The sequence below is a fragment of the Neofelis nebulosa genome, chromosome 11 (assembly GCF_028018385.1).
Source record: "Neofelis nebulosa isolate mNeoNeb1 chromosome 11, mNeoNeb1.pri, whole genome shotgun sequence".
Taxonomy (NCBI): Eukaryota; Metazoa; Chordata; class Mammalia; order Carnivora; family Felidae; genus Neofelis; species Neofelis nebulosa.
Window position 1 is genome coordinate 37274403 of NC_080792.1, and position 25696 is coordinate 37300098.

General features: G+C 38.4%; 1 protein-coding gene across 3 annotated transcripts in view; it reads right to left on the reverse strand.

The window, feature by feature from the left end:
• The window catches only part of ELP2 (elongator acetyltransferase complex subunit 2), a 43911-nt gene that overhangs the window by 1800 nt on the left and 16415 nt on the right, over positions 1-25696 (reverse strand). For 2 of the 3 annotated variants that reach the window (XM_058692328.1, XM_058692329.1), the window contains 11 exons: positions 25460-25591; positions 21727-21876; positions 19602-19790; positions 17211-17280; positions 16579-16674; positions 16377-16434; positions 15492-15564; positions 7604-7796; positions 6064-6185; positions 3729-3862; positions 2635-2748 (listed from right to left, as the gene is read on the reverse strand). In XM_058692328.1, the coding sequence (XP_058548311.1) occupies positions 2635-2748; positions 3729-3862; positions 6064-6185; positions 7604-7796; positions 15492-15564; positions 16377-16434; positions 16579-16674; positions 17211-17280; positions 19602-19790; positions 21727-21876; positions 25460-25591 (1331 nt within the window). The remainder of the gene's footprint in view (positions 1-2634; positions 2749-3728; positions 3863-6063; positions 6186-7603; positions 7797-15491; positions 15565-16376; positions 16435-16578; positions 16675-17210; positions 17281-19601; positions 19791-21726; positions 21877-25459; positions 25592-25696) is intronic. The other variant, XM_058692330.1, reaches the window with a different exon arrangement.

Consider the following 25696-nt stretch of genomic DNA (forward strand, 5'->3'; position numbering starts at 1 on the left):
AACCAAGGAAGAATAAAGTAAAAAACTTAAGTAGGTTTTAAGGCAGTCAACCCTGAAAACAATACCAGAGCACACAATTATACTTTCAGCTGTTGAGAGCCCACGTGTCACCAGATGCGCTCTCGGTAGGAACGAAACACAACCTTGAGGTAAAGAAACGCGTTTTAAAAATCAGCATACCACAGCCTACACAACCACACGACTCTGAGGACCTGCAAGTGGCCACCCTGGAGGTTACACACGGCTTGACAGGGCTGTCGTCAGTAGCCCTTCCTGAACGTCTTCTCAAGGCAATGCTCCCATTCTCTGCAGGCTAGGACTTGAGTACTACCCTCAACGCTACTGACCCTTCCACGAGTTTGAATCTCATTACCAGAGGCAGTCAAGAGTCCTCTGGAGATGAGCTTCACGAATAAAATCAATGCCAAACTTAAAAAAAGAAGGGACCAAACGAGTACAACTATAAAAAGGTATTAGAATTGGTTTTCTTCCATCGTAGTGAGCTGCTTCCGAACACAATTCCTAAAGAGAAGTTCCAGAAATATTTTAAGTGACACAAACATCACCGGAAGCTCGTTATTGATACTATTAAAGATTTCTCATTTCATCAGAGGAATGGTGGAAGTACTGACACATTACTGAAACAAGTATATATAATACAGTTGACCCTTATACAACACATGTTTGAACTGCACGGGTCCACTTATACATGGATTTGTTTCAATTCACATAGCACAGTCTCATAAATGTATTTTCTCCTATGATTTCTTAATATTTTCTTTTCCCTAGGTTACTTTATTGTAAGAATACACTACCTAATACATTTATCATACAAAATATGGGTCAATCCGTTGTTCATCACTAAGGCTTCCAATCAACAGTAGGCCATTAGTAATTAGCTTCTGTGGAGTTGAAAGGTACACACTTCTAACTCCCATGTTGTTCAAGGACCGACTGTATACTGACTGCTTCCCAGGGGAGCTACTTTGAGGAACGGTACTTATTTAGCTATACAAGCTTTAAGATGGTGCATTTCTTTTTTTTGGGTAATATTCTTTAAATCTAGCACGTTAACAGGAGCAAGCACCATAGGCAGGGCAGGGTGAAAGGAAGGAAAACAGAAGGGAGGGGAGTCCAGGAAGAGAGAAAATTTCAAATGACTGGAAAATGAAATTTCAAATGAATACTTCACTGACGTATTCCCTTCTTCGGTAAGCAACAGCATGAACCATTTCAACTGCTAAACCCAGCATCAGAGAGGTGGGAAAGAAGCCAAAAGGGCAGCAGGAATAAAGAGAAATCACATTTTAACAAATCCAATTATTATGAGCACTAACATACTTTGCTAACAAGGAGACAAACTCCCCTGGATGAAATATCACATAAAAGATGTGTGGCTCACAGGTCTTTCTCCATCAAGCCCATCACTCTCATCATGACACTGTCATTTGGAATTGTATTTGAAATTCTATTTTGAACAGTTCACACATATGAAGGTTGAAGGATCCTTAAAAAAAATCTGACAGAATGGGGTTACTGACTGTTTGATAATTTAGACATTGTTAAAGCATAAAATGGACTAAAATTAGGTTAACAAATGATCCTGCTGTCTAGGTGGGTGAGGGTGGGGAGAAGGGTGTAAATGACAGGTGCTCTAAGCCAGCAGGAGGCAACGGCCTGTGCCCAGGGAGCACTTACCGGGCTTAAAATCAGTCATGTGGCTTTGAGGGGCACTTGAGTTTGCTCCCCATCATGGGATCTGAGCTGACATGTTCAAACAAGATGGGGCTACCAAAACACAATCTACCACATTTCAAAACATCACCAACATTTTTAATCCAGTTTTATTAAAAATCTACCATAGTCACATTCTAGACCACTTCATTATGAAAATCACTTTCATCTCAAACGTGTTGTGTATAAAGACAATAGTATGCAGCAAGCAACCGGCTGAAGCAAACTTTTAAAAACCAAGTGCAACACAGCAGCAAGCATCAATCTCAAGAGGCTACCGCAGAACACAGAAGTACCACTTAGTGGTAAGCACCTTAATCGAGATCTGTGTTCCTCTCCATGTGAATGTGGCATCAACTCGCCACAGAAGACAAATACTACATGATCTCACTTATACATGGAATCTTTAAAAAAACAAACAAAAACAAACTCATGGAAGAAGAGATCAGATTTACGGTTACCAGATGCAGACGGTGGGGGAGGGGGAATCAGAGGAAGGTGGTCGAAAGGTACAAACTGCCGATAGTAAGACAAATAAGTACTAGGGACGGAATGTACACATGATGACTACAAAGAATGCTGCTGGATGATGCAGAGGGAAGTTGTTTGGAGAGTGAATCCTAAGGGTTCTCATCACAAGGAGAGATTTTTTTCTCTTTATTCTTCTTTCTCTTCTTTTGACTGTAGCTACACAAGCAGATGGATGTAAGTTGAAGCTATAATCATTTCACGGTGTATGTAAATCTTACTGTTCCCCTTAAACATGCACAGTGACGTATGTCGATTACTTCTCAATAAAACTGGAAAAAAACTGCCACTAAATGCTTTATAACAAATATAATTACAATTTGTATAATTATAACAAAATTTAATCTTATGGAAGCAAAAATAGTAAAATACCTTTGACTTGTTTCTACACAGTGAGTCCAGTCATTTATTTCTGGAACTTGATCAGTTTTTTTCCAAGTGTATAAACGAATCTTTCCGCACTCTAATCCTACTGCAACAACGTATCTATTTTTAAGGGAGGAGAAGACAGTGATTAATTAGCATGAATTTCTGTTATCTCCATTATCACTCTAAAGTATTTCTTTACAGTGCTCCCAACTGTCCATGGGGGCACCTGGGTGGCTTAGTCGCTTGAGTATCTGACTCTTGGTTTCAGCTCAGGTCATGATCTTGTAGTTCGGGAGTTCGAGCCCCGCATCGGACTCTATGCTGACAGTGCAGAACCTGCTTAGAATTCTCTCTCTCTGCACTTACCTGTCTGCTTTCTCTCTCTCTCTCTCTCAAATAAACTTTAAAAATCAAATGGCTGTTGTTTTTTTTAATGTTTACTTATCTTGAAAGAGACAGAAAGCACGTGTGTGCACATGCATGCATGGGGGAGGGGGAGAGAGAGAGGGAGAGAAAACCCCAAGTAGTCTCCACGCTGTCAGCACCAAGTCCGACATGGGGCTCCATGCAAGGCTCGATCCCAAGAACTGTGAGATCATGACCTGAGCTGAAATCAGGCGTCAGAAGCTGGACTGACTAAGCCACCCAGGCACCCTCAAAAGGCTCTACTGAAAAGCACCAGCCCACGAGACCAGGCACTGCTCTGTTACATCCTCATGGAGCCTCCTCTCTACCGAGGGTGCACCAAGTCCTCCCCCGTCCTCTGCTAGCAAAGCCCATAAGCCAGTGTTGCCCTGGCTGGCTGCAGGGACCCTTGTTCTACTGCGGATGCAGTTACTGAGAAAGCACCAGGCTCTAAATTTGGTGAAATACGATCCTCTGAGCCACACTCCCAATCCCCGTTTTCCCCACTCCGAGTATGATCAAGTTCTATCAATTTAACAATTCTTACGAGAAACATAAGCATTTTGAAAAAAAATAGCAACTTGGAAGCTAAAAGAAATAACAAATAACAAATTAAAGTATAGAGAGCTACAGCTTAAGAAACCAAGTGGTTGTAGCAAAAACTTAAAACAAAGCCCCACTCAGAGACTGACCGTTGGGCACAGTTAAGCACAGGGCAGACACTGACGGCTGTCACTGCTCCCCCCACATCCAGGACAGAGGAGCAGGGGCCAATGTTGTGCTCGACGGAGTCATCACTGGAGTCACACTCACCCCAGACAACCACCTAACACAGAGAGATCAAATTCTGTGAAGACTTCTCTTTGCAAGACTTCCAGCAATGCATTAGAGTATCAATGGCACAGATAAATGCAAAATATTCACTCTAGCATTTAAAAAAATGCCTCGTTTACATTTGTGGATTATGTTCTAGATTTCAAAGTATTTCAAGCATCAGAGAGAAGCCAGACGACTTGTGTAATAGACACAAGTCTCTGAGTCCTCAACTACCTAACTGTGCCGGTCCAAAGATGGACTCTCCCTGCCCAGAGACCAGAGATTGTCTAGCACGCTCTTTTATGCTCAGGAAACCAGTTCTGATCCAGGGAGAGTCCACTGGTCAGATCCTCACCAAGAGGCTCGTGCACCTCTCCAAGAAGCTACCACACAGCGTATGGGGACCGATCAAGTCCTGGATTTTCCTCTACACCACCACTGGCACTAAGGGAACAACTCAGCAGTCACGAGGACCTAACCTTCATGATACCCTGCATAAGAAAGGAAGCTTCCCTGGAAGCTCACACTTCCGGGGGGTGGGACTGGTCACGAAGAATAGAGAGGGAAGTGAAGTGGACAAGAGCTATAAAATGCAAGACCAAAGCAAGATTCCAAGCAGAAGGCTTTGTCCAAGTACACAGAAGTACACTTCTGAGAATGTGTGGTGGTGATACTCTCTGTCCACTTCAGCTTAGAGGCACAGGTGGACCATCTGCTACTGGGGGGGGGGGGGGGGGGGGGCGCTGTGGAGGGCAGAAGCAGTCCTGCTTCCTCAGCGGTGAGCACAGCACAGGCACATAAATGCCAGGGAAGAAATAAACAGGCAAATGAATGCAAGTGAAAGTCTAGTTTAGAGGCTGACATTTCCGTGTTTGCAGGTCCATGCTAGCCCCCTGCTTCAGTGATTTGTACCATCACGACAACTGGAGGGGGCAAGGGGAGGAAAGGAAATGCTCATTGCCTCGCCGTCTCTGGTCTGCAGGCACTACAGAAAAAGGAGAGGACATTTTATTTTATTTTTTTAATGTTTATTTATTTTTGAGAGAAAAAGAATGCATGAGTGAGGGAAGAGCAGAGAGAGAAGGAGACACAGAATCCAAAGCAGGCTCCAGGCTCTGAGCTGTCAAGCACAGAGCCCGACACGGGGCTCAAACTCATGAACCCAACCGCCAAAGTTGGATGCTTAACCAACTGAGCCCCCCAGGCACCCCAAGGAAAGGACCTTTTATTTTTATTTTTATATATTTTTTAAACGTTTATTTATTTTTGAGACAGAGAGACAGAGCATGAATGGGGGAGGGTCAGAGAGAGAGGGAGACACAGAATCTGAAACAGGCTCCAGGCTCTGAGCTGTCAGCACAGAGCCTGACGCGGGGCTCAAACTCATGGACCGCGAGATCATGGCCTGAGCCGAAGACGGACGCTCAACCGACTGAGCCACCCAGGCGCCCCGGAAAGGACCTTTTAAATAAAGAGTGCGATGGGGCACCTGGGTGGCTCAGTCAGTTGGGTGTTCAACTCATAGTTTCAGCTCAGGTCATGGTCTCATAGTTTCTGAGTTCGAGCCTCACATCGGGCTCTGTACTGACAGTGTGGAGCCTGCTTGGGATTCTCTCTTTCTCTCTGCTCCTCCCACATACACTCTCTCTCAGAATAAATAAACTTAAAAAAAAAAAAAAGAAAAAGAAAAAGAAAAGAATGTGAGAACAGCAAAGACTAGAGGCCAGGGTAGGGCCATGTCAAGAGTCTACTACTAGCTAACTTGTTTTATTTTTTTGAAGCTTGAGAAACACATACACACACACACTGCTTCCTCCCATGAATGAAAAGGCAATAATCATCTACTATAGAAAAAAATCTTTAATTCATAACAGTATGAAAAAGAAAAGAAGCAACTATTTTCCTCCTTATGCCCATTCACCGCCTCCTGCTCTCCTTGTTAGTTTTGGACCATTTCATTTACTACTTCTCTCCCATTGGGGCCATTTGATGACCATCATGTGTCTGAAAGGCTGTCTTTTCATATTGGATATTTTGGAGATGGGTATTTGCAAAATTTAACAAGAAAGCCTTTTTATGAATGCATACAAAAAAACACAGTACACACAGATTTTTAAAAATTGTATCAGAGTCAGGATTATGTGTTTTCTATCCGAACATACCTGTAATATTATTTCACATTTAGAAAAATATGACGTTAGAAAGAATTACCTTTTTGTCCCGACTCCCAGTGAAGAAATACATGCTATCAGGACTCCAATCACAAGACCAAATAATTCTACTGTGCACAGCAGTTATCTTGTTGGTGAAGGCGAAGAGGCTGAAAATTGGGTCTGAAAGAATCACCACACACACCACTCACAAGGCAGACAGAAATCTAGGTTTTTCTCTGTCAGAAATCTATGTTTATGTGCCATATACATCACATCCTGTAGTAACCAATTACACATGCTGACTTTTGCAACAGACCACGGCTCAGCAGCTGACCCTCATCAGAAGGCAATAGGCATATAGTTAGTTTCCTGGTAGGGAACGCTTTTATATTGCTAGTCACTCTCTAGTGACAGATGGCAACCATCTTCCAGGCACTTAACTGAAGGTTCAACTTACGCCCATGAAAGAAGCCTGAACAATTTAACTTTACTCAGGAAGTAGCCCGATTTACATATATGAAAAAAAGATTAATGTACTCTTAAAAACAAAACAAACAAAACAAAAAACAAATGAAAACCTTAAAAAATCTTTACCCTTGTAAGATTTAAATGTAAGGTAACTTCTAGTCCTTATATGGACTAAACCTAAAACACATTAATTACTTACAAAGAGGGAAGAGGAATGCATCTATTAATTCGTAATCCATAAAGACACAATAGTTTATGGGTATATTTTTAGTATCACATTAACTTTTTAAAATCACTAGTTGCAAAAGGAGTCAGTCTGTTCTAACATATAATGTTCAATATGTCAGTCTCTAAAATACAAGAAACTAAAAGACTATGAATATCACAAGATAGATCTGCATGCAAGTTCTATCAATAGAAAAATTAAAACAGAATTAAATAACACAAAGATATTTTAAATACTCTAAAGTTTACCCAAAGAAACCAGGGTAATACAAATACGCCTTGCTCCAACAACACAATTTTTTTTCCCTTTTGTTTTTAATTTATGCCAGGCTCAGGACAGAACGCAGGTAGGTGTTAATATCTTGCCCACGGGCCACAGTATTCACAGACGGATACCGAAAATGCCCTTCCTAATTATCAAAGTGACAGGGGGAAGTAGGAAAAGGGTAAAAATAATGTCCTTTTAGGTTTCATAATTTAATTGTGTCTTCATTAATCCTGTACCATAAAATCCTAGCTCAAAATATACTATCCATTTGGTTTTACACTGGCATTCTGTAACCATCCACAAAATCTGTTTTTATAGCTTATATTCTTATATGTATATATTTTTTGTATTTTATATTTTCATATTTTGTATTTGTATGTTTAACTGAGATGTCTGAACACATGCCATCCCAACTAGATAATCACAAGGAAGTCAACTCAAAGATCGTCTGCATTTAAATCTTACAAGGAAGGTCAAGTCTTCCTCACTTATAACACAACTTTGAAAGGTTTCATAACAGAGACTCTGTCCTTCACCCTGTTATTATTTCTATTCCTCTTCACCTAGTAGCTACTCAAGGGAGATAAAATGCTCACAAGTGTTTCACTAATAATCTTCCAATCAGAAGCTACTTTACCTAACTCAGGTGAGACTGTGTCCTGCCTTTTCCACAGTGACCAAGTTCGATCTCTGGAAACAGCTAGTAAGAACCTGTCGTTAGGTGAGAAGGCCATCTGTGTGACAGTCAAACTGTGGAAAACTAAATTCTGCACCTGTTTCCAAGAGGTAGTGTTCCAAAGAATGATAGCTGCATGCTCTTTCTTAGCTGCCTGTAGATAGAGATGAAACAATCAAGCAATTTAAGTTAAAATGAACTGAAAAAAAACACATTTAAAAAACAGTATACTGTTTCTATGGGTATATTCTATGTACATGTATAAATGGAAAAAAAATTCTGAGGAGATACATACTACAAGCCAGTGTAACCTTGGGAAAAGGAAGACTGGGACTAAGATAGGTGACTCATCAGAGACTGGCATTGTCATCACAGAGTTTCAACATTTTACAAGAAGCATATATTTGCATATTAATTGTACAGTTAATAGTTTAGAGACTTTCACTTCTGCTCAACATGATGGAGTAACAGGGACGAACGAGACTGCACTGGTGTGACAGAACTAAAAAACTAGACTTAACACCCGAAAATAACAACACTCCAAAATATGAGATATCTGGCAACAAAGAACACTGATCTCTGAGAGACAAAATGAAACTCAGAGTAGAAAAGCTAAAAGAAAAAGAAAAGACCATCACTAAACTCTAGGACAATTTTAAGCAGCAACATAAAGGTATAACTAGAGCCTCCAAAAAGGATGAAAAGAAAAAATACTGAAAAAGATAATGGCTGACAAATTTTGAAATTTGATAGAAACAATGAACCTACAGATCCAACAGGTTCCAGAAAAACCCAAGCACAGAAAACATGAGGAAAATTATACCAACAATAAGCAAATTGTTTAATATCAGCCATAAAAAAAAAATGCAGTTGGAGGGGAAAAAACCCATCACTAAGACACAAAAAAATTATAGCAGACTCCAATCAGAGCAATACAAGTCAAAAAAAAAAAAAAGAAAGAAAGAAAAAGAAGAAGAAAAACGGAGCTACATCTTTAATGTACTGAAAGGAAAACCAACATTTTTTTTACCCACTATAAAAATCATTCCAAAATGAAGGAGAAATAGGTTTTTGCAGACAGGCAGAAGCTCAAAAAAATTCACGACCAGCAGAAGAGCATTATAAGGAATGTTAAAGGATATCCTCTAGGCAGAAGGACAATGGTATCTGCTGGAAATTTTTGTATTATTTAAATCTCTTCAAAAGAGAACAGACTACTCAAAGAAAAAATGACAATATATGGTGTTAATTCTATGAAGAAGTGAAACAATACCATAAAGGAAACAAAAGTATACCTCTGTAAAGTTCTTAAATCATACCTAAAATAGTGCAACAGCACTTAAGGCCCATGTTGGCAAATTAAAAATGTATAGTATATCGGGGCACCTGGGTGGCTTGGTCGGTTAAGCGTCCGACTTTGGCTCAGGTCATGATCTCACGGCCCATGAGTTCGAGCCCTGCATCGGGCTCTGTGCTGACCGCTCAGAGCCTGCAGCCTGTTTCAGATTCTGTGTCTCCCTCTCTCTCTGCCCCTCCCCTGTTCATGCTCTGTCTCGCTCTGTCTCAAAAATAAATAAACGTTGAAAAAAAAAAAAAAAAATTACAGTATAAAATGAAAGACAATCAATAAAATAACATAACAGTTATATGTACTAATCAAACTAATGAAATAAAACGGACTCATAAAAAGTAATCAATTAGGGGCGCCTGGGTGGCGCAGTCGGTTAAGCGTCCGACTTCAGCCAGGTCACGATCTCACGGTCCGTGAGTTCGAGCCCCGCGTCAGGCTCTGGGCTGATGGCTCGGAGCCTGGAGCCTGTTTCCGATTCTGTGTCTCCCTCTCTCTCTGCCCCTCCCCCGTTCATGCTCTGTCTCTCTCTGTCCCAAAAATAAATAAAAAACGTTGCAAAAAAAAAAAAAAAAAAAAAAAAAAGTAATCAATTAATCCAAAATAAGTAAAACAGAACAGAGAAAGGATGGATCAAATAGAAAATAAATAGCAAGATGACAGATTTAAATCCAAGCATGTTATTATGTTACATGTAAATGGTCTAACAAATGCCCCTATTAAAATGGAAGATTATCGGGGCCTGGATGGCTCAGTTGGTTAAGCGGCAGACTCTTCGTTTTAGCTCAGGTCATGATCTTGTGGTTGGTGAGTTCAAGCCCCACATTGGGCTCTGTGCTGAGGGCATGAAGCCTGCTTGGGATTCTCTCTCCCTCTCTCTCTCTGCCCCTGACCCTATTGTGCTCTCTCTCAAAAATAATAAACATTAAAAAAAAAAAAAAAAAGGAAAATTATCAAGATGAGTGAAAAAGCAAGACCTAACTGTAGGCTGCCCTTAAGAAGCCCACTTGAAAATAAAAGGAAACAAGTAGCTTAAAAGCACAATGATGGAAAAAGATATTTATCTCAAGCACTTCTCAAAAGAAAGTTGGAGTGGCTATTTTAACATTGGACAACATAGATGTGAGAGCACAAAATATTACCAAAAAGAAAGAGAATAATTCCATAATGATAAACTAGTCAACTAATCAAGAGAATATAACAATCATTAATGTTTTAACAGGACAGCCTCAAAATATATAAAACTGAAATACAAAGATTAAAAGATACACCCACAATTATAGTCAGAGATTTCAAAATGCTACTCTCAATAAAACTGAAAGGATAAAGACTTGCACAATACTATCAACCAATCTGACATAATTCATATTTTCAGAACACCCCACCCAACAGAAACAGAATCCACATTCTTTTCATGTGAACATGGAAATTTACCAAGATTAAATTTCAAAGGATTCAAATCATACTATGTTCTCTGACCACAATGAAATTAAATTAGAAATCAATAGTAAAAAGATATCTGGAAAATAGTATATGGACACTAAATAATAAATTTCAAAATAACCTATAGGTAAAAGACAAAAATCAAAGGGAATTTTAAAAATATTTTTAGTTAAGTGTAAATGAAAACAACATATCAAAATTTATGGAATATCTCAAAAATAATACTTAGAAATTTATAGCACTCAACATCCATATCAAAAAGACAGATTTATAATCAATAGCCTCAGCTTTAACCTTATTAAACTAGCAACAGAAGAGGAAATGAAATCTAAGTAAAAGAAAAAAAAACGGCAAAAATCAATGAAATAGAAACAAGAAAAACAGCAGAGGAAAATCAACAAAACCAAAAGTAGAATTATTTGAAAATATCAAAATATCATTAGTTTCCTTATCAATTCTCAGAATGCTCCCCCCACAAAAAGAAAAAAGAGGGTGTGAGAGAGAAAATACAAATTGCTAATAGCAGAATAAGACAGGTAGTATCACCAGAGATTCTTTAGATATTAAAAGTATCATAAGAGAATATTATGAGTAACTTTATGACAACAAATTTGACAACTCAGGTAAAAAGGACACATTTTCTGAAAGATACAAACTACCAAAATACACTCAAGAAAAACTAGATAACCTAAATAGTCCTATATCTACTGAAGATATTATATTTGTAGTTAAAACCTTCCCACAAAGAAAACTCCAGCATCAGTTGGCTTACTGAGGAATTCTCTCAAACATCTGAAAAAGAAATAATCAGGGTGCCTGGGTGGCTCAGTCATTAAGCATCCAAATTTGGCTTTGGTTCTCATGGTTTGTGGGTTCAAGCCCCACGTTGCACTCTGTGCTGATAGCTCAGAGCCTGGAGCCTGCTTCAGATTCTGTCTCCCTGTCTCTCTGCCCTTCCCCTGTTCACGCTCTGTCTCTCAAAAAATAAACGTTACAAATTCTACACAAACTGTTCCAGAAAACTGCAGAGGAAATATTTCTAAGAGGCTAGCATTACCTTGAAACCAAAACCAGATGAAGCCATTGTAAAGAAAGAAAACTATATACAATATCCTTCATGTACTATACATAAAAGTTTTTAAACAAAATTTTAGTAAAATAAGCCCAACACTATGTAAGAAGATAATGTATCACAAACAGATGGGGTTTGGTTCCAGGAATGCAATTTTGGTTTAGTATTTGAAAAACCAATCAATGTAATTCACCATGTTAATTAACTAAAGAGGGAAAACCATATGATCATGTCAACAGATGAAGAAAAAATATTCAACAAAATCTATCATCCATTCCTGATAAAAGCACTCTCTCAACTAGAAATTGTAGGCAACCTGATAAAGAAGAATCACAAAATCCATAATGGACATAGGGATAATCCATCATGGGCAAAGAAGCAATGTTTTGTTCCTTAGGTAAGGAATAAGGCCAAGGATTTCTGCTATCACCATTGGTATCCAACATTAAGACATCCTTATAGGAAAGGAAGAAATAAAACTTTTTATTCACAGGCAACATAAGCATTCATATGGAAAATGCTACAGTATCTACAATAAAGCTACAAGAACTAATAATTAAGTTTAGGAAACTCACAGAATATAAGATTGATAAACAAAAAGCAACTGTGTTTCCATGTGTAAATAATGAATAGACATAAAATATACAAATTAAGGGTAAATCTGATAAAATATGTGTAAGATCAGACACTGAAAATTATAAAACAGTCCTAATAATATTAAGATGTTAACTGGGGAAAACTGGGTGAGAGGTTTTCTATTATCTTTGCAACATTTTGTTAAATCTAGAATTACTCTAAAATAAAAGGTTTACTAAAATAAAATAAAAAACTTAAAAAATAAAATAAAATGAACTAAAATAAGATAAAATCTTTATTAAAAAGAAAAGTTCATTCCTGGGGCACCTGGGTGGCTTAGTTAAGCGTCCAACTTTGGCTCAGGTCATGATCTCATGGTTTGGGAGTTCAAGTACCACATCGAGATCTGTGCTGACAGCTCAGAGCCTGAACCTGCTTCAGATTGTGTCTCCCTCTCTCTCACCCCTCCTCTGCTTGCTCTGTCTCAAAAATAAATATTAAAAAAAAAAAAAAATCATTCCTAAAAAATTAAACACCTAAATAAATGAAAGACATACTGTATTTGTGTGTCCAAAAACCCCCAATATTGTTAAAATGCTCCTCAAATTGAGCTATAGATTCAATGTAATCCCCAAACAATTCCAGTATGTGTTTTTGTAGAAATTGTCAAGCTGATTCTAAAATTTATATAAAAAAGTGAAGAACCTAGAATAGCCAAAATAACTTTGAAGAGAATTGGAAGATAATTACTTCCTGGTTTTAAGACATATTACAAAAAGCTATACCTATTTAGAGAATGTAGTATTGGCATCAAGAATAAAAGATGAATGGAAAAAAACAAAAGTCCAGAAACAGACCTACACATATATGGACAAGTGATTTTTGACAAAGGTGCAAAAGGCAGTAAGTAAAGGGATAGTCTTTTCAACAAATATGGAACAATTGGATATCCACATGCAAGAAAACCAACTTTAACCTATATTCTAGGCCAAATGCAAAAATTAATTAGGTCTAAACATAAAACTTAAAATCTATAAAACTCAGAGAACCAGATGTGCCCTAGAGTTAGACAAAGATTTCTTACTATACAAAAAGCACAACCCAATACAGAAAAAAATCGGTAAATTAAGCTTCACCAAAACATACAACGTCTGCTCTTTGAAAAACGGGAAATGAAGATAAGTCACTGGGAATAATTATCTAAACTGCATATATCTGATACTTGTATCCAGTGTATACAAAGAACATTTCCAAACTGAGCAATAAGCAAACAATCCAAGAAAGAAATGGGCAAAAGATCTGAACAGGTACTTCATCAATAAAAGATATAGAAAGAAAATTAGCACATGAAAAGATGACCAATATCATTAGTCATTAGGAAAATGCCAATGACCACCACAATGAGATGTTACACACCAAACAGAATGGTTAAAAAGACTGACCATACTAAGGGTCAGTGAGGGTGTGGAGCAACTGGAACTCGCACTGCTGGCAGGGCAGTAAAAAGGTTTAACTGTTTTGGAAAATAGTTTGGCAGTTTCTTAAAACTTTAAATATACACCTACCATATAATCTAGCAATTCTACTCGGAGGTACTTATTCAACAGAAATGAAAGCATATACCCAAATAAAGACATTATACAAATATTCACAACTGCTTTTATAGGTAAAAGCCAAAAAGTGGAAACAACTCAAATGTCCATTAATAAGTGAAGAGATAAACAAATTGTAATACATCTGTAGAAGGGAAAACTACTTAGCACTAAAAGAGAATGAACTGCATATTCCATTTATATAAATTTTAGAAAACACAAAGTACTCTACCATGACAAAAAGCAGATTAGTGGTTTCCTACGGATGGAGCAGGAGAAGGTAAGAAGGGGCAGGAAAGAGGACCTATCAAGGGGCAGAGGAAATTTCTGGGGTTGATGGCTATGTTCATTATCTTAATTGTGGTTATGATTTCACAGGTATAAACCATATGTCAAAATTTATCAAATTAGCCAGTTTCAACACACAACTTATAATAAGCTAACAACATCTAAATAAAATTGTTTAAAATGTTAAGTTTCAAAGAAAGATGGATCTAATCATTTGCTTTACCAGTCAAAAACAAAATTGTGGCTGGCATCCTCCGTTCAAGAAACCAAGCCACCTTCAGGTTGGTGCCCAGAAGAACTAGAAGTTTCCATGGATTATTTACCCTTCTACTGGGCAGGTGAGTTTAGACAAACCTTCAGATTCAAACTTTCCAAGCCACACTATCAACCACACTTCTTTTCTACTGTTTATTAAAATATAAAATACTTAGAAAAAGTATACAAATAACAAAAAGCAAGTACACATTTGCTACAAGCAAGCCAAGTTGAAAAGGAAATAATCAATTACACATCACTGACAGCGCTGAAAGCTAAAAACGAACTGGCTGCTCAGCAGAAGCATAGCTATTCCTGCCACCAAGCTCTATTCTCCCCCCCAGGCCCCTGTAACAGAAGAAGTACTCTCCGTAGCACTCTCACAGACGGGACAACAGGCAAAGGAGCACAGCGGTATTTCTTATGATGCCTCTCAATACAGGCTAGCGGCAAGAAGCTGCAGCAAAAGCAGGGACAGAGGGACCTGCCAGATAGGCAACTCACATCATCACGCTTGAAACAAGTAAATATACTTTAGACAATGTAGATAAAATGGGGGGGGGGGGGGGGCGTCTCAAGACCTTTCAGACGATCCTCCATACATACTAGTTCACTGCACAGAACAGGGATAAATACGGACTAGGGAGTACGAGATTGGTCTCACAAGCAAACACTGAAAAGTACTACTCTGCAGTGCCCCATGCTAGTGAGCCGGCCACCACCCTGTCCCATCCCGGCACAGGCTGAGCGACCCCATGCACTTCACTCAGTCCCAAGTCTGTTCCTAGAGAAACGGTCAAACAGAGCGCACTCTGGATTTCATCTTCTCATTCCCCTGTGTCTCCAGGACTCTAATTATTCAAATTATTTATCACATTTTTAGGTCATTTAAAAATACCTGATTAAATAAATCAGGTGTAGATCAGGTCAAACCAAGTATTTAAGAACAAAAGTGTGTGGCGGAAACAGATTTAAAATGCAACCGCAAGCTTTTTATTTTGAGTAAGCTCTACCCCCTACTTGGGGCTTGAACTCATGATCCCGAGGATCAAGAGTGACACGCTTTACCGAGGACGGAGCCAGCCAGGAGCTCCTCAACTGCAAGCTTTTGAAAGGACAGAAGGAAAAAGAGGTTGAGAAAGCAAAACTCTGAAAAAGCAGGCCCCAGTGGCCTTTCACGTAGGGTTCTGCTGCCTCCATCGCCACAATCTGCAGGTGCCTGAGGACTCATGTGATTCATGTGACCAAGTGGAATAAAAAAGTATAATCCCCTACCTTACATGCTGAGGCAAGCAGAGTCTTTGAATTGCTACAAGCAACACAAAATATTTCATAACCGTGTCCATATCTAAAATTTAAGAGAAAATTTAAGAGAAAATTTAAAATTTTTAAATTAAAAAATTTAATTTTAATTAAAAAATTAAATTTTAAAATTAAAATTTTTAATTTTAATTAAAAAATTAAATTTTAAAATTAAAAATTTTAATTTTAATTAAAAAATTAAATTTTAAAATTAAAAAGAAAATTTAAGAGAAAATCTAAAATTTAAGAGGAAATTTAAGAGAAAATACATGACCCCTGTATTAGTAAAAGTACCTACTCTCATGCTGCAAAGTTTTAAAACGTGAGAAGAACAACATCAATCTATCTAGCTAACAGGCAATTCTTTCAGGGGACATTACATTTCTGTCTAGGCAAACATTTGGGGAAAAAACAGAGATACTGGGGAAAATGCCAGCTTCCTACAAGTGATACAAGTTACTCAAACAATTAGATTAAAATACAAGTTTTCAACCCTAGCTAGTGTATACAATACACAATATATCTGGGAAAGGTTTTGACGGAGAGCCACCAAAAGGGAAAAAACAAAAACAAAAAACAGAATAATAAATCTTAGAAGTCCTTTTAAGAAAGGAAAAGAAATACAATGTTAAAAATTAAGACCAATAAACAAATCTAGGAAATAGAATGCATAGTAATATAAAAATCTATGTGAAGTTTGATTCTTGCCTCTTGGGAAGGCCACTGAAGATTTTTAGATCGGGGGGCAGGGGGATGTAGGTATGAAGAAAGCAAAGGAAAAAAGCAAGTTGTGTGGGAAAAAAAAAATCACAAGTTATGACAGAATCAGATCAGAGAGCTTAGCACAGTTTAACTCACAGTTTTTGAACCTCAGGCCATAAAGTATTCTGCAGAAGATGACCCTCAGTGGGAGGTTCTACGATAAATGGATAGCACTGCAATTACTTTTTCTATTTTCATGCAAATAAGTGAATTCTATAGCACTTTTTTAGGTCAATAGTGACAGGTACCATACTATGTGTACTAATGACTATCAAACCACCTTTTTACCATTTCTTACCAGTAAGTATGGAAGGCTGGAAGGCCACTGGTTGATACTCAAAACCATTACTCGTTAATAGCTCCTCTTCATCAGAAGGCTGAGAAACTAGATCTCCTAGTTTAAAAGAAACACGTCAACATCATGTATATAGTCACGGTATTTATACGTCCTATATACATCCTAATATTAAGAGCATCAATTACAAAGCAGTGGAACTTCAAAGTACTGATTGTACTTCAAGATGTATCAATGCAATTCCAAATCCAAGGGTACTTCCAGTACTCCAGTATTTGCCAAATGTGTTCTTTGAAGCGCTAGTCAATTCCTCAACGATTTCTTCCTCTCTCTTTGACCTAACACTTCCCAAACTTTTAGAACAATCAGACACATTCTTCAGGCTACCCGTATTAGCATGTGTGGTGGTAGAGCTCCATGAAACACACTTTGTGAAAACTGTACCTATTTCAGGGTCTGTGTATGCACGGAATATTTATCGTGAAATATCTGGTGGAGAAAGCAAATGCATGTGTTGTGATTTAAAAAAAAAAAAAAAAAAAGATCAGTAATGAACACGAGGAACATGTTATACAAGTGTGTAACTAGGTTTTAAAATACAATGGGTTCAAAAATGTTGGACACTAAAGTCTTACCCTGAAAGACAGCTTTATTTGATAACCCCAACGCAGGGACAGTAGCTCCTTCTGGAAGATCACCATCTTGCTGGAATAAAAAGTATGATACATGTTTTAAACACTAAAAGTTACTGTTACCTCAGGCAACCAAAAATGTCATGCCCATAAATGCAGAGGAACAATTTAAAGAACACATGTGTGGATATCTGCCCACACTTCCATTTCCTAAATCAAAGATGCAATGCTAAGCACTCTCCACAAACAGGCTGCAGTTAACCCCCCAATGGATCTACCCAATCCATAAAGTCGGGCATCCTGTCATCCATGAGCTCATCAAACCCTAACAGCTCAGTGAGTTTTGGAGTCTGACAGGGCATGCACTGGGCTCGTTTCTAATAGCAGAGTGGGTTGAAATGGCACGCCCAGGGCTCTACTTCCAAGAGTCTCCCAAGCACATCCTTAATGATGTGCATGCAGACACCGCTGTTTCCCAAAAAGGCATATAATATTTTCATTAAACATATTTAAATAACTCCGTATTTTTAAAAACTTTTAGAGTGCCATTTGAAGCGCCAATGATCCGTTTATAGTCTGCAATGCATACCAACCAAATCATCTCATAAAAAACGATATGCTAACCATCAAAACTGGCATATGTCCATATGCTAAGAACATTTCTCACAATTTAGACTTTAATACAGGAGGTGGAACTCAACATAAACATGAGCCATGGGAATTTAAACCATCGAGAACAGCCACCTGGGACATAAGCCACAGCATGCTTTATCTCAGAAACCAAGAAAAAACTGCATGGAAAAGAGCAGTAAGAAGCACTCCTACAAACCTAACCCAACATTCAGCAGGGGAACAAAACCCAAAATACAGCAAGAGGCTTTCTAGTCCATGAAACCTCTGTTAGCTTAGGACACAGAACTGATTGTCTACCTGGGACTAAGGCTCTCATGGAGCCCTAAAACCACATTTCAATCCCTAGAACTAAGAGATCCTGAAACTAACTGCCCTCCCACCCTGTGGCACTGCATTATAATCCCAATCAAGACTTCCCTTTTGATCTCATTCCCATTGTTTATTATGGTTAGAAAGAAGCAGAACAGAACCTTAACCCCTCTTCACATAATCAAGAATGCCTGTGTCATGGGGTGCTCAGTATACACTCTATAGAACTTAGTTGGAAATTTTATTTCAAATGACACTTTCTTCTCCAGTCTTATCCGGACTGGTGCTAGTTGCCCTGTCCTCAGAGTCTCCAGGCTCAAATGTATCCTGCTCTCTCTTCACCCCAAAGTACTTTTCATCACTGTCTTTGTTTAGGGACCTACAACAGCATCCCGTAGTCTAAATTGTGCCTGCCTCCCAAGGTCCTCCAGCATTTGACTTTCTCCCATTCTCTCCATTTCTCTGGATATACTACTCTTCATTTGAATAGCCAGAGCCACCCTACTGCGTGCGTGTGCGTGTTCTCTCTCTCCTCCCTTTTCCCTATCAAGTGTACCTACCTACCCTTTTCAATCTCAGAACCAAATTTGTGACCAAACTTTAAGAACCATAGGATGGTACACTTCTATGTAACACAACTATTTTCCTAATTTCTCTTCCTTCAAAAGTAGTTACTTTATAATTTTTATAACTTATGTATGTATTAATTTTAAGAGAAACAAAGAGAGAGAGAAATAGAGAGTATGCACACATGACAGAGGGGGAGAAGGGCTGAAGGAGAGAGAGAATCCCAAGCAAGCTCCATGCTCAACATGCAGCCTGATGCAGGGCTAGATCTCACGACCTTGGGATCATGACCTGAACCACAGCAGGAGGTGGACTCCCAACCTAATGCCCAAGTGCCCCATAACTTATGTATTTTTATCAGTAGCTCAAATCTTCTGTAAAGAGTATAAACATAAAAAAAATTTACCCTTTCAAAACCCAAATAAGGTCCCATTAAACATTTTCTCATTAGTACAGTAACCTCTTCCTTCTATGAATATTTTACTTTAGCCACCAAAAAATCCTTGGTCTTACGTAGTAAGTGCAAGCACTTCAGTTCTACTGTTCCCTACCTCTAACCACAGTTAGAGGCAATCTCCCTGAAAATATGACCTACCTATCACATATTGTTTTATTTTAAGTACCAATCACAGTGATGATATGTGGTATTCCTGCCTTGATTTAACACTTTAATTCTTCACAGTGTCTTAGACAACTTTTTAAAGAAATTTCTGGTTTAAACATTTAAATTATTGCATGCCACAGTGTGCAAGTTTGTCAAGACAATAATAAATCCGATCTGACTTCCTTTCTACCCATAATCTCCATTTACAGGTTTAAGCAAATATTTTTTAAATGAAGTCAATGGATTTAGCTCCACATAACTAAATTCAGAGGAATACTCACATTACAAAGCACAAGATTCAGTGACTGGCCTGTAATGGCACAAAAATTTTCCACAAAATTCTGAGGTGCAGAAAATACTCGAAGAACCTTCTCATCTGCTCCAGACACAAACTGAAACCGACTAATCATTGCCAAACATTTCAGGTCATACCCATGTATCTGAGGCCTGGCAATTTCATGCCAAGTAACCTGCATATTAAAATAGGATAAATAAAAATGACCATTTCAAAAATCAAATTCTTTTCAACAAGCAAAATGTCAGATGCAAAATCATTTATCATGCATGGAAATAGGACAACAAAGCAGATTCATTTGTGTTGTATTTACCAATAATTCAATCCTTTTTGTTACTGAGTAGGATTCTCTTGTATGGAGACATATACATATATATACCTGTGTGTGTATACATACACATATATATACATATATATATATATATACACACACACACACACATATATATATATATATATACATATATATATACACACACACACACACATACATATATATAAGCTTACTGATCCATTTACATACTGATAGATATTCAGGTTGTTTCCAGCTTGTCTTTCATTGAGAAAGCAGTTGTGAACATTTATGTACAGGTCTTTGCATGGACATGGGCTGCTACTTTTCTTGGGTTAATACTATCTATAGGTAGAATGGCTGGATGATATAATAGATGCATATTTACATTTTTAAGAAACTGCCAAACTATTTTCCCAAGAGGATATGCACTTTACAATCCCACCAGCAGTGTACGAGAGTGCCAGCTGTCTGCTCCCTCATCAACACTCGGTATTGTCTTTTACTTTAATCATTCTGATAGGTGAATGTGTGATGGTATCTCACTGCAGCTTTACCTTGCGTTTCCCTAATGACTAATGGTGTTGAGACTCTTTTCCTGTCCTTATTTCCTTATATCTTTTTTGGAGAAACATCTGTTCAAATCTTTTGCCCTTTTGGTTTTTTTAAACTGGACTATTATCCTAGTACTGACTTCTGAGATATTCTTCATACATATACACTCTAGATATAAATCCTTCACCAGAGATGTGCTTGGTAAATACTTTCTCCCAGTTGTGACTGGACTTCTCATTTTCCTGGCAGTATCTTTCAAGGAGCAGAAATTTTACATTTTAGTCAAGTCTGATTTATCCATTTTTTAATTTTTAATTTTTTTTTAATTTATTTTGAGGCAGGGGGGTGGTGGTGGGCAGAGACGGAGAGAGAATCCCAAGTAGGCTCTGTGCTGTTAGTGCAGAGACCAATGTGGGGCTTGTACTCAGAAACCATGGGATCATGACCTGATAGGTGCCCCTATCTATTTTTTAAATAGATGATTAATAAACAACAGCTGAGCTATATGGGTAACAAGTCACAAAGAGCCACAGAAAACCAGTGAAAATCATTTGCCTTGTTTTTTAACTGACTCAACTCTGTTAATTTGAACCTCCCACCGCTACCGAAGTAGTAATGTCAGTGGCAGTTTTCACTCGTTTCTGTGGACTAACCAACCCACAGGCAGTTCCATGAATTTTTGTTAGGAACTGAAACTGAGTACACAGACTTCCTCTACGACACAGCACAGGTCAATGGCTTGTCAGTGGTAAAGTTCTGTTGCGACTTTTTGAGCTCAAGGCCAAGACTGAAAAGTTACTCAACAAAAACTGCCTATAAGCACTAGTATCTAATACTATATGACTTTAGAAATTAGCTTTTGCTACAGACTTGGCAGTGTTTTACGAATTAAACCTAAAATTACAAGGGATAACTGAACTTTTATGTAGAACTGAAGTAAACACATTTTGAAAACAACTAACATTTAAATTGTCTCAACTAGCAAGAGTACACATATGTTTAAGTTTCTAAGAAAATACCAAACTGCCCTCTTGCCTGGCTGTTAGCATTCTGCGCCCCTACCGGCAACACAGGAAGTCTGCAGGCGCTCTGCACCCTTCCCACCGCTCCTCACCGTCAGTACCGTCTACTTCAGCTGAGGGTATACAGTGCATGGCGGCATGGTTTTAACTTGCGCTTCCGCAGGGGCTAACAATGTTGCCCCACTTTTCATGTGCTCATGGAGGTTTTTTAATGTAGATCAGTCAAGTAGGAAGTCACTTACCTGTGATTGGTCTTTTCTCTTCCATGGAGCAAAAAGTCGAGTTGTTTGGTCAGTACCAACAGTGATGATAAACTCTCCTTCCGGATCCCACATCAGGTCTTGGACACCATCAAAGTGCCCTGAGATAACAATCTCTGGAGTCCACTCTCTCTGCAATGAAAGTACTGTGACACATCCAAATAATCAAAGATCAGCACTACTCAGAATCCATTTCATAATGCCCTCAGGGCTAATGATGAAAAAGACTGATGCCCCCAGGCATGTGAAAAGCTTTAAAAAAAAAAAAAAAAAAAAAAGATGGGATCTTAAAATAGTAGGATCCTAAAATAAAAGGATGGGTTTTCCAATCAAGCATATGAGAACTTAAACATTCAAATCTGTGCTATATTCCTTTAAAGCAGTAACCCACGGAAATTTCCCTCCATTCATCATTTACTGAATGCCTCCTAGAAGTCAGACACTACTTAACTTTTCTCTGCCTCAAAGAACTCTTCCGTAGGAAAGTTACCAAGCTTGTATGGCTGTTATGAGAATAAAATGAATTTATATTTGTAAAGCACTCATAACAATGCTGGCACATACTAGGTATTATGCGAGTATTTTTCCATTAAACTACATAATAAAGAGTATTACGTAAAACTGGTAGATTCTGACGGCTTTATTAAACAAAAGGAGCTGCAGGTGTAGAGAACACAGTCCAAATCAAACCTAGCTGGCCACCTCCAGAGGGAACCTGTACCAGCAACCATGTGAACAGTGACAATGAAACACACAAAATGTCGTTGGTCCACACGGAATCACAAGTAGTGGTAAAATGTGATCTTTAGAGGAAAAATTAAATTTGTATCAATAAAACGTCATTCAAAGACAAGTATGCTGAATACAGTGATTAAGCTAAGCTATATTATTTTCTGGTCAAAAAAATAAAAAGGTTGTGACTAAGAAATGCTATTAATTTCTTTTGTGATGAAAAAATTGATTCTATGATAAGCACCAATGGCAGTTTCCAAAAAGTTTTGAAAGAAAGGCAGCACTTTTGGACTATCAGTACAGTTTTCCACTAGAACAGTCCTAAAGGACAGTGTTTCTTCTTAAAATCAGCCCTGATTGTCACAAATGTGCCACTCTGGAGGCTGTGGATGTGTGGGGGCAGAGGGTATACAGGAACTCTGTAATTCTGTTCAGTTTTTCTGTGAACCTAAAACTTCTTAAAAAAAATAATAAAGTCTCTTAAAAAAAAAAAGTCACCTTAGTAAGGGGCTAATATAAATTTGAAGTCAAAATATAAGCACAAGTAAGTTTCAATTCCTTGTAAAGGAATTGAACAAGTAAATTTCCTTGAATTCTGTCTCGCGGTTTGAGTTTCTTTTTACTCATCTGATGCTTTTTTTTCTACGAAGCCCCTCAAAAACTAAAGCTGAATATGACTCAGAGGAGCTCCAAGAACAAATTTTATCCTAAAAAATATCCTCTTTAACAGTGCCTTAGCTCATTTCATAGTAGAAACAATCTTTTTGGTGTGTGTGTGTGTGTGTTTATGTGTTTATGTGTGTGTGTGTGTGTGTGTGTGTGTACAGTTGACACACAATGTTAACATTAGTTTCAGGTGTACCACACAGTGATTCAACATGTCTATACATTATGCTACGCTCACTGCTGCTGTAGCTACCATCTGTCACCACACAACACTATTGCAATACCCACTGACCATATTCCCTACTCTGTATCTTTCACTCCCGTGACTTACCCATTCCACAGCTGGAAGCCTGTACCTCCCACTCCCCTTCACCTACTTGGCCAACCCCCGTCCCCTTTCCCCTTCAGCAAAACATCAGTGTGTTCTCTGTATTTACAGGTCTGATTCCATACTTGTAGAAACAGTCTTCGAAGGTCAACTCCAAATGGAAGATATAAGGGAAAGACTAAATCACTCCATGCATTGAGAAAGCCTCACAGATGACACAACTATTACAAAGCCCACCAACTAAAGTTTATGCAAACCCATGAATTTTTACTTTTTAAAGGAAGCCGTCAGATGGACATTCAGAATCTGCTGACTCACATTTCACTCAATGCTCTTATTTCTTTCCTTTATTTACTTAACGTATTCACACAGTAACCTCTAGGTGCCAGACCCGTTCTACATACTATACAAATATTAACTCATTGAAGCATCATAGAAACCCCAGAGTAGGTGATATTTCTATTCACGTTTTACATTTTCTATTTACCCTCCTCAGGAGGAACCTGAGACAGAGGTTAGGCAAAGACCTCGAGGGCACACAGCCAGTAAGTGCTGGGGTCTGGGCCTGAAGCCAGACTGTCCAGCTCCAAAGTCTGTGTTCTTAGCCACTTTTCCTGCAATTTCATTTCCCCAAACCCAAAGAAGTGGATCAGAAGCAAATTAGAAAGTTAAGAGATGGGGCATCTGGGTGGCTCAGTCAGTTAAGCATCCAACTTTGGCTCAGGTCATGACCTCACGGTTCGTGGGTTCGAGCCCCGCATCAGGCTCTGTGCTGACAGCTCAGAGCCTGGAACCTGTTTCAGGTTCTGTGTCTCCCTCTCTCTCTGCCCCTCCCCCACTCGCGCTCTGTCTCCGTCTCAAAAATAAAAAAACATTAAAAAAAATTTAAAAAAAAAGAAAGTAAGAGAAGGAATAATACTGAAAGGCAGCTAGATGACTAAAGGAAAATTCCCTCTTTGAGAAGAAACTAACAATTATAAAAAAGATGTAATAGCCCAGTATTTACAGGACCATTTAAAATTACACCCATCAACAACTTGAGAGCATTAATATATTCCTTCACAAAATAACAGGTGGTCCTATTGCCCTTTTGTCAGTCATTCATCCAGTAATTGTCTATGGAGTACTTCGCTGCCCAAGAAAAGACCAAATTATGTTATCTTGTTTAAGAAGACAGGGATGTTACATGGGGCACCTGGGTGGCTCAGTCGGTTAAACGTCCAACTTCAGCTCAGGTTATGGTCTCATAGTCTGTGAGTTCGAGCCCCATGTCAGGCTCTGTGCTGACAGCTCAGAGCCTGGAGGCTGCTTTGGATTCTGTGTCTCTCTCTCTCTCTGCCCCTCTCGCACTCACACTCTGTCTCTCAAAAATAAATGTTAAAAAAAAAAAAAAATTTTTTTTAAAGACGACAGAATGTTACACATTATAGGAAATATTCTCATCAAAAAATTTATAGAGCTTAAAGGCAGAGCCTAAAATTTATACAGCTTGGGCACCTGGGTGGCTCAGTTAGTTAAACCGACTTCAGCTCAGGTCATGATCTCAGTTTGTGGGTTCAGATGCTGCATCAGGCTCTCTGTTAGTAGCTCAGAGACTGGAGCCTGCTTCAGGTTCTGTGCCTCCCTCTCTCTCTGCCCCTTTCTTGCTAGCTCACTCTCTCTCTCAAAAATAAACAAATGCTTAAAAAAAAAAAAAAATTTATACAGCTTAAAGTTCACTTACATAGAAAACTGACCTATGTGCAAATTTCAAAACCCCAACGATACTGAACAAATGAATACTTTTCCTCTTAGGAAAGCATAAGTTTCTCACTTAGTGTAACTACAGTATAACGTCTACAAGAAGAAGTGAATAAGAAAGACGTCATTTGAACTTAAACACCCCAACTATGTTTCTGGCAGAGTATAGGAAGTACCTAACACTGTTTACCTAAGTTTCATTTCACTCTATGTGAGAACAAATGCTTTATTTAAAAATGCTTTTCTTACTGGGTTAGCCGTATTCTGTTTCCAAAGGTGCAATGCTCCATGGAAAGCATGAGCAATGATCATGGAGCCATCTTCATTGAACTGGCAATCATAAAATCCCAGAGTATTTCCACCTATTTCACCTACTCGAACCTATGCAATAGAAAATAAGTGGTAATCAAGAGTCCACAATTCTCACAGTAGAAATCAGATTCCAGAGATTCTTATGTTCTCACTTACTTAACACATAGAAAGAGT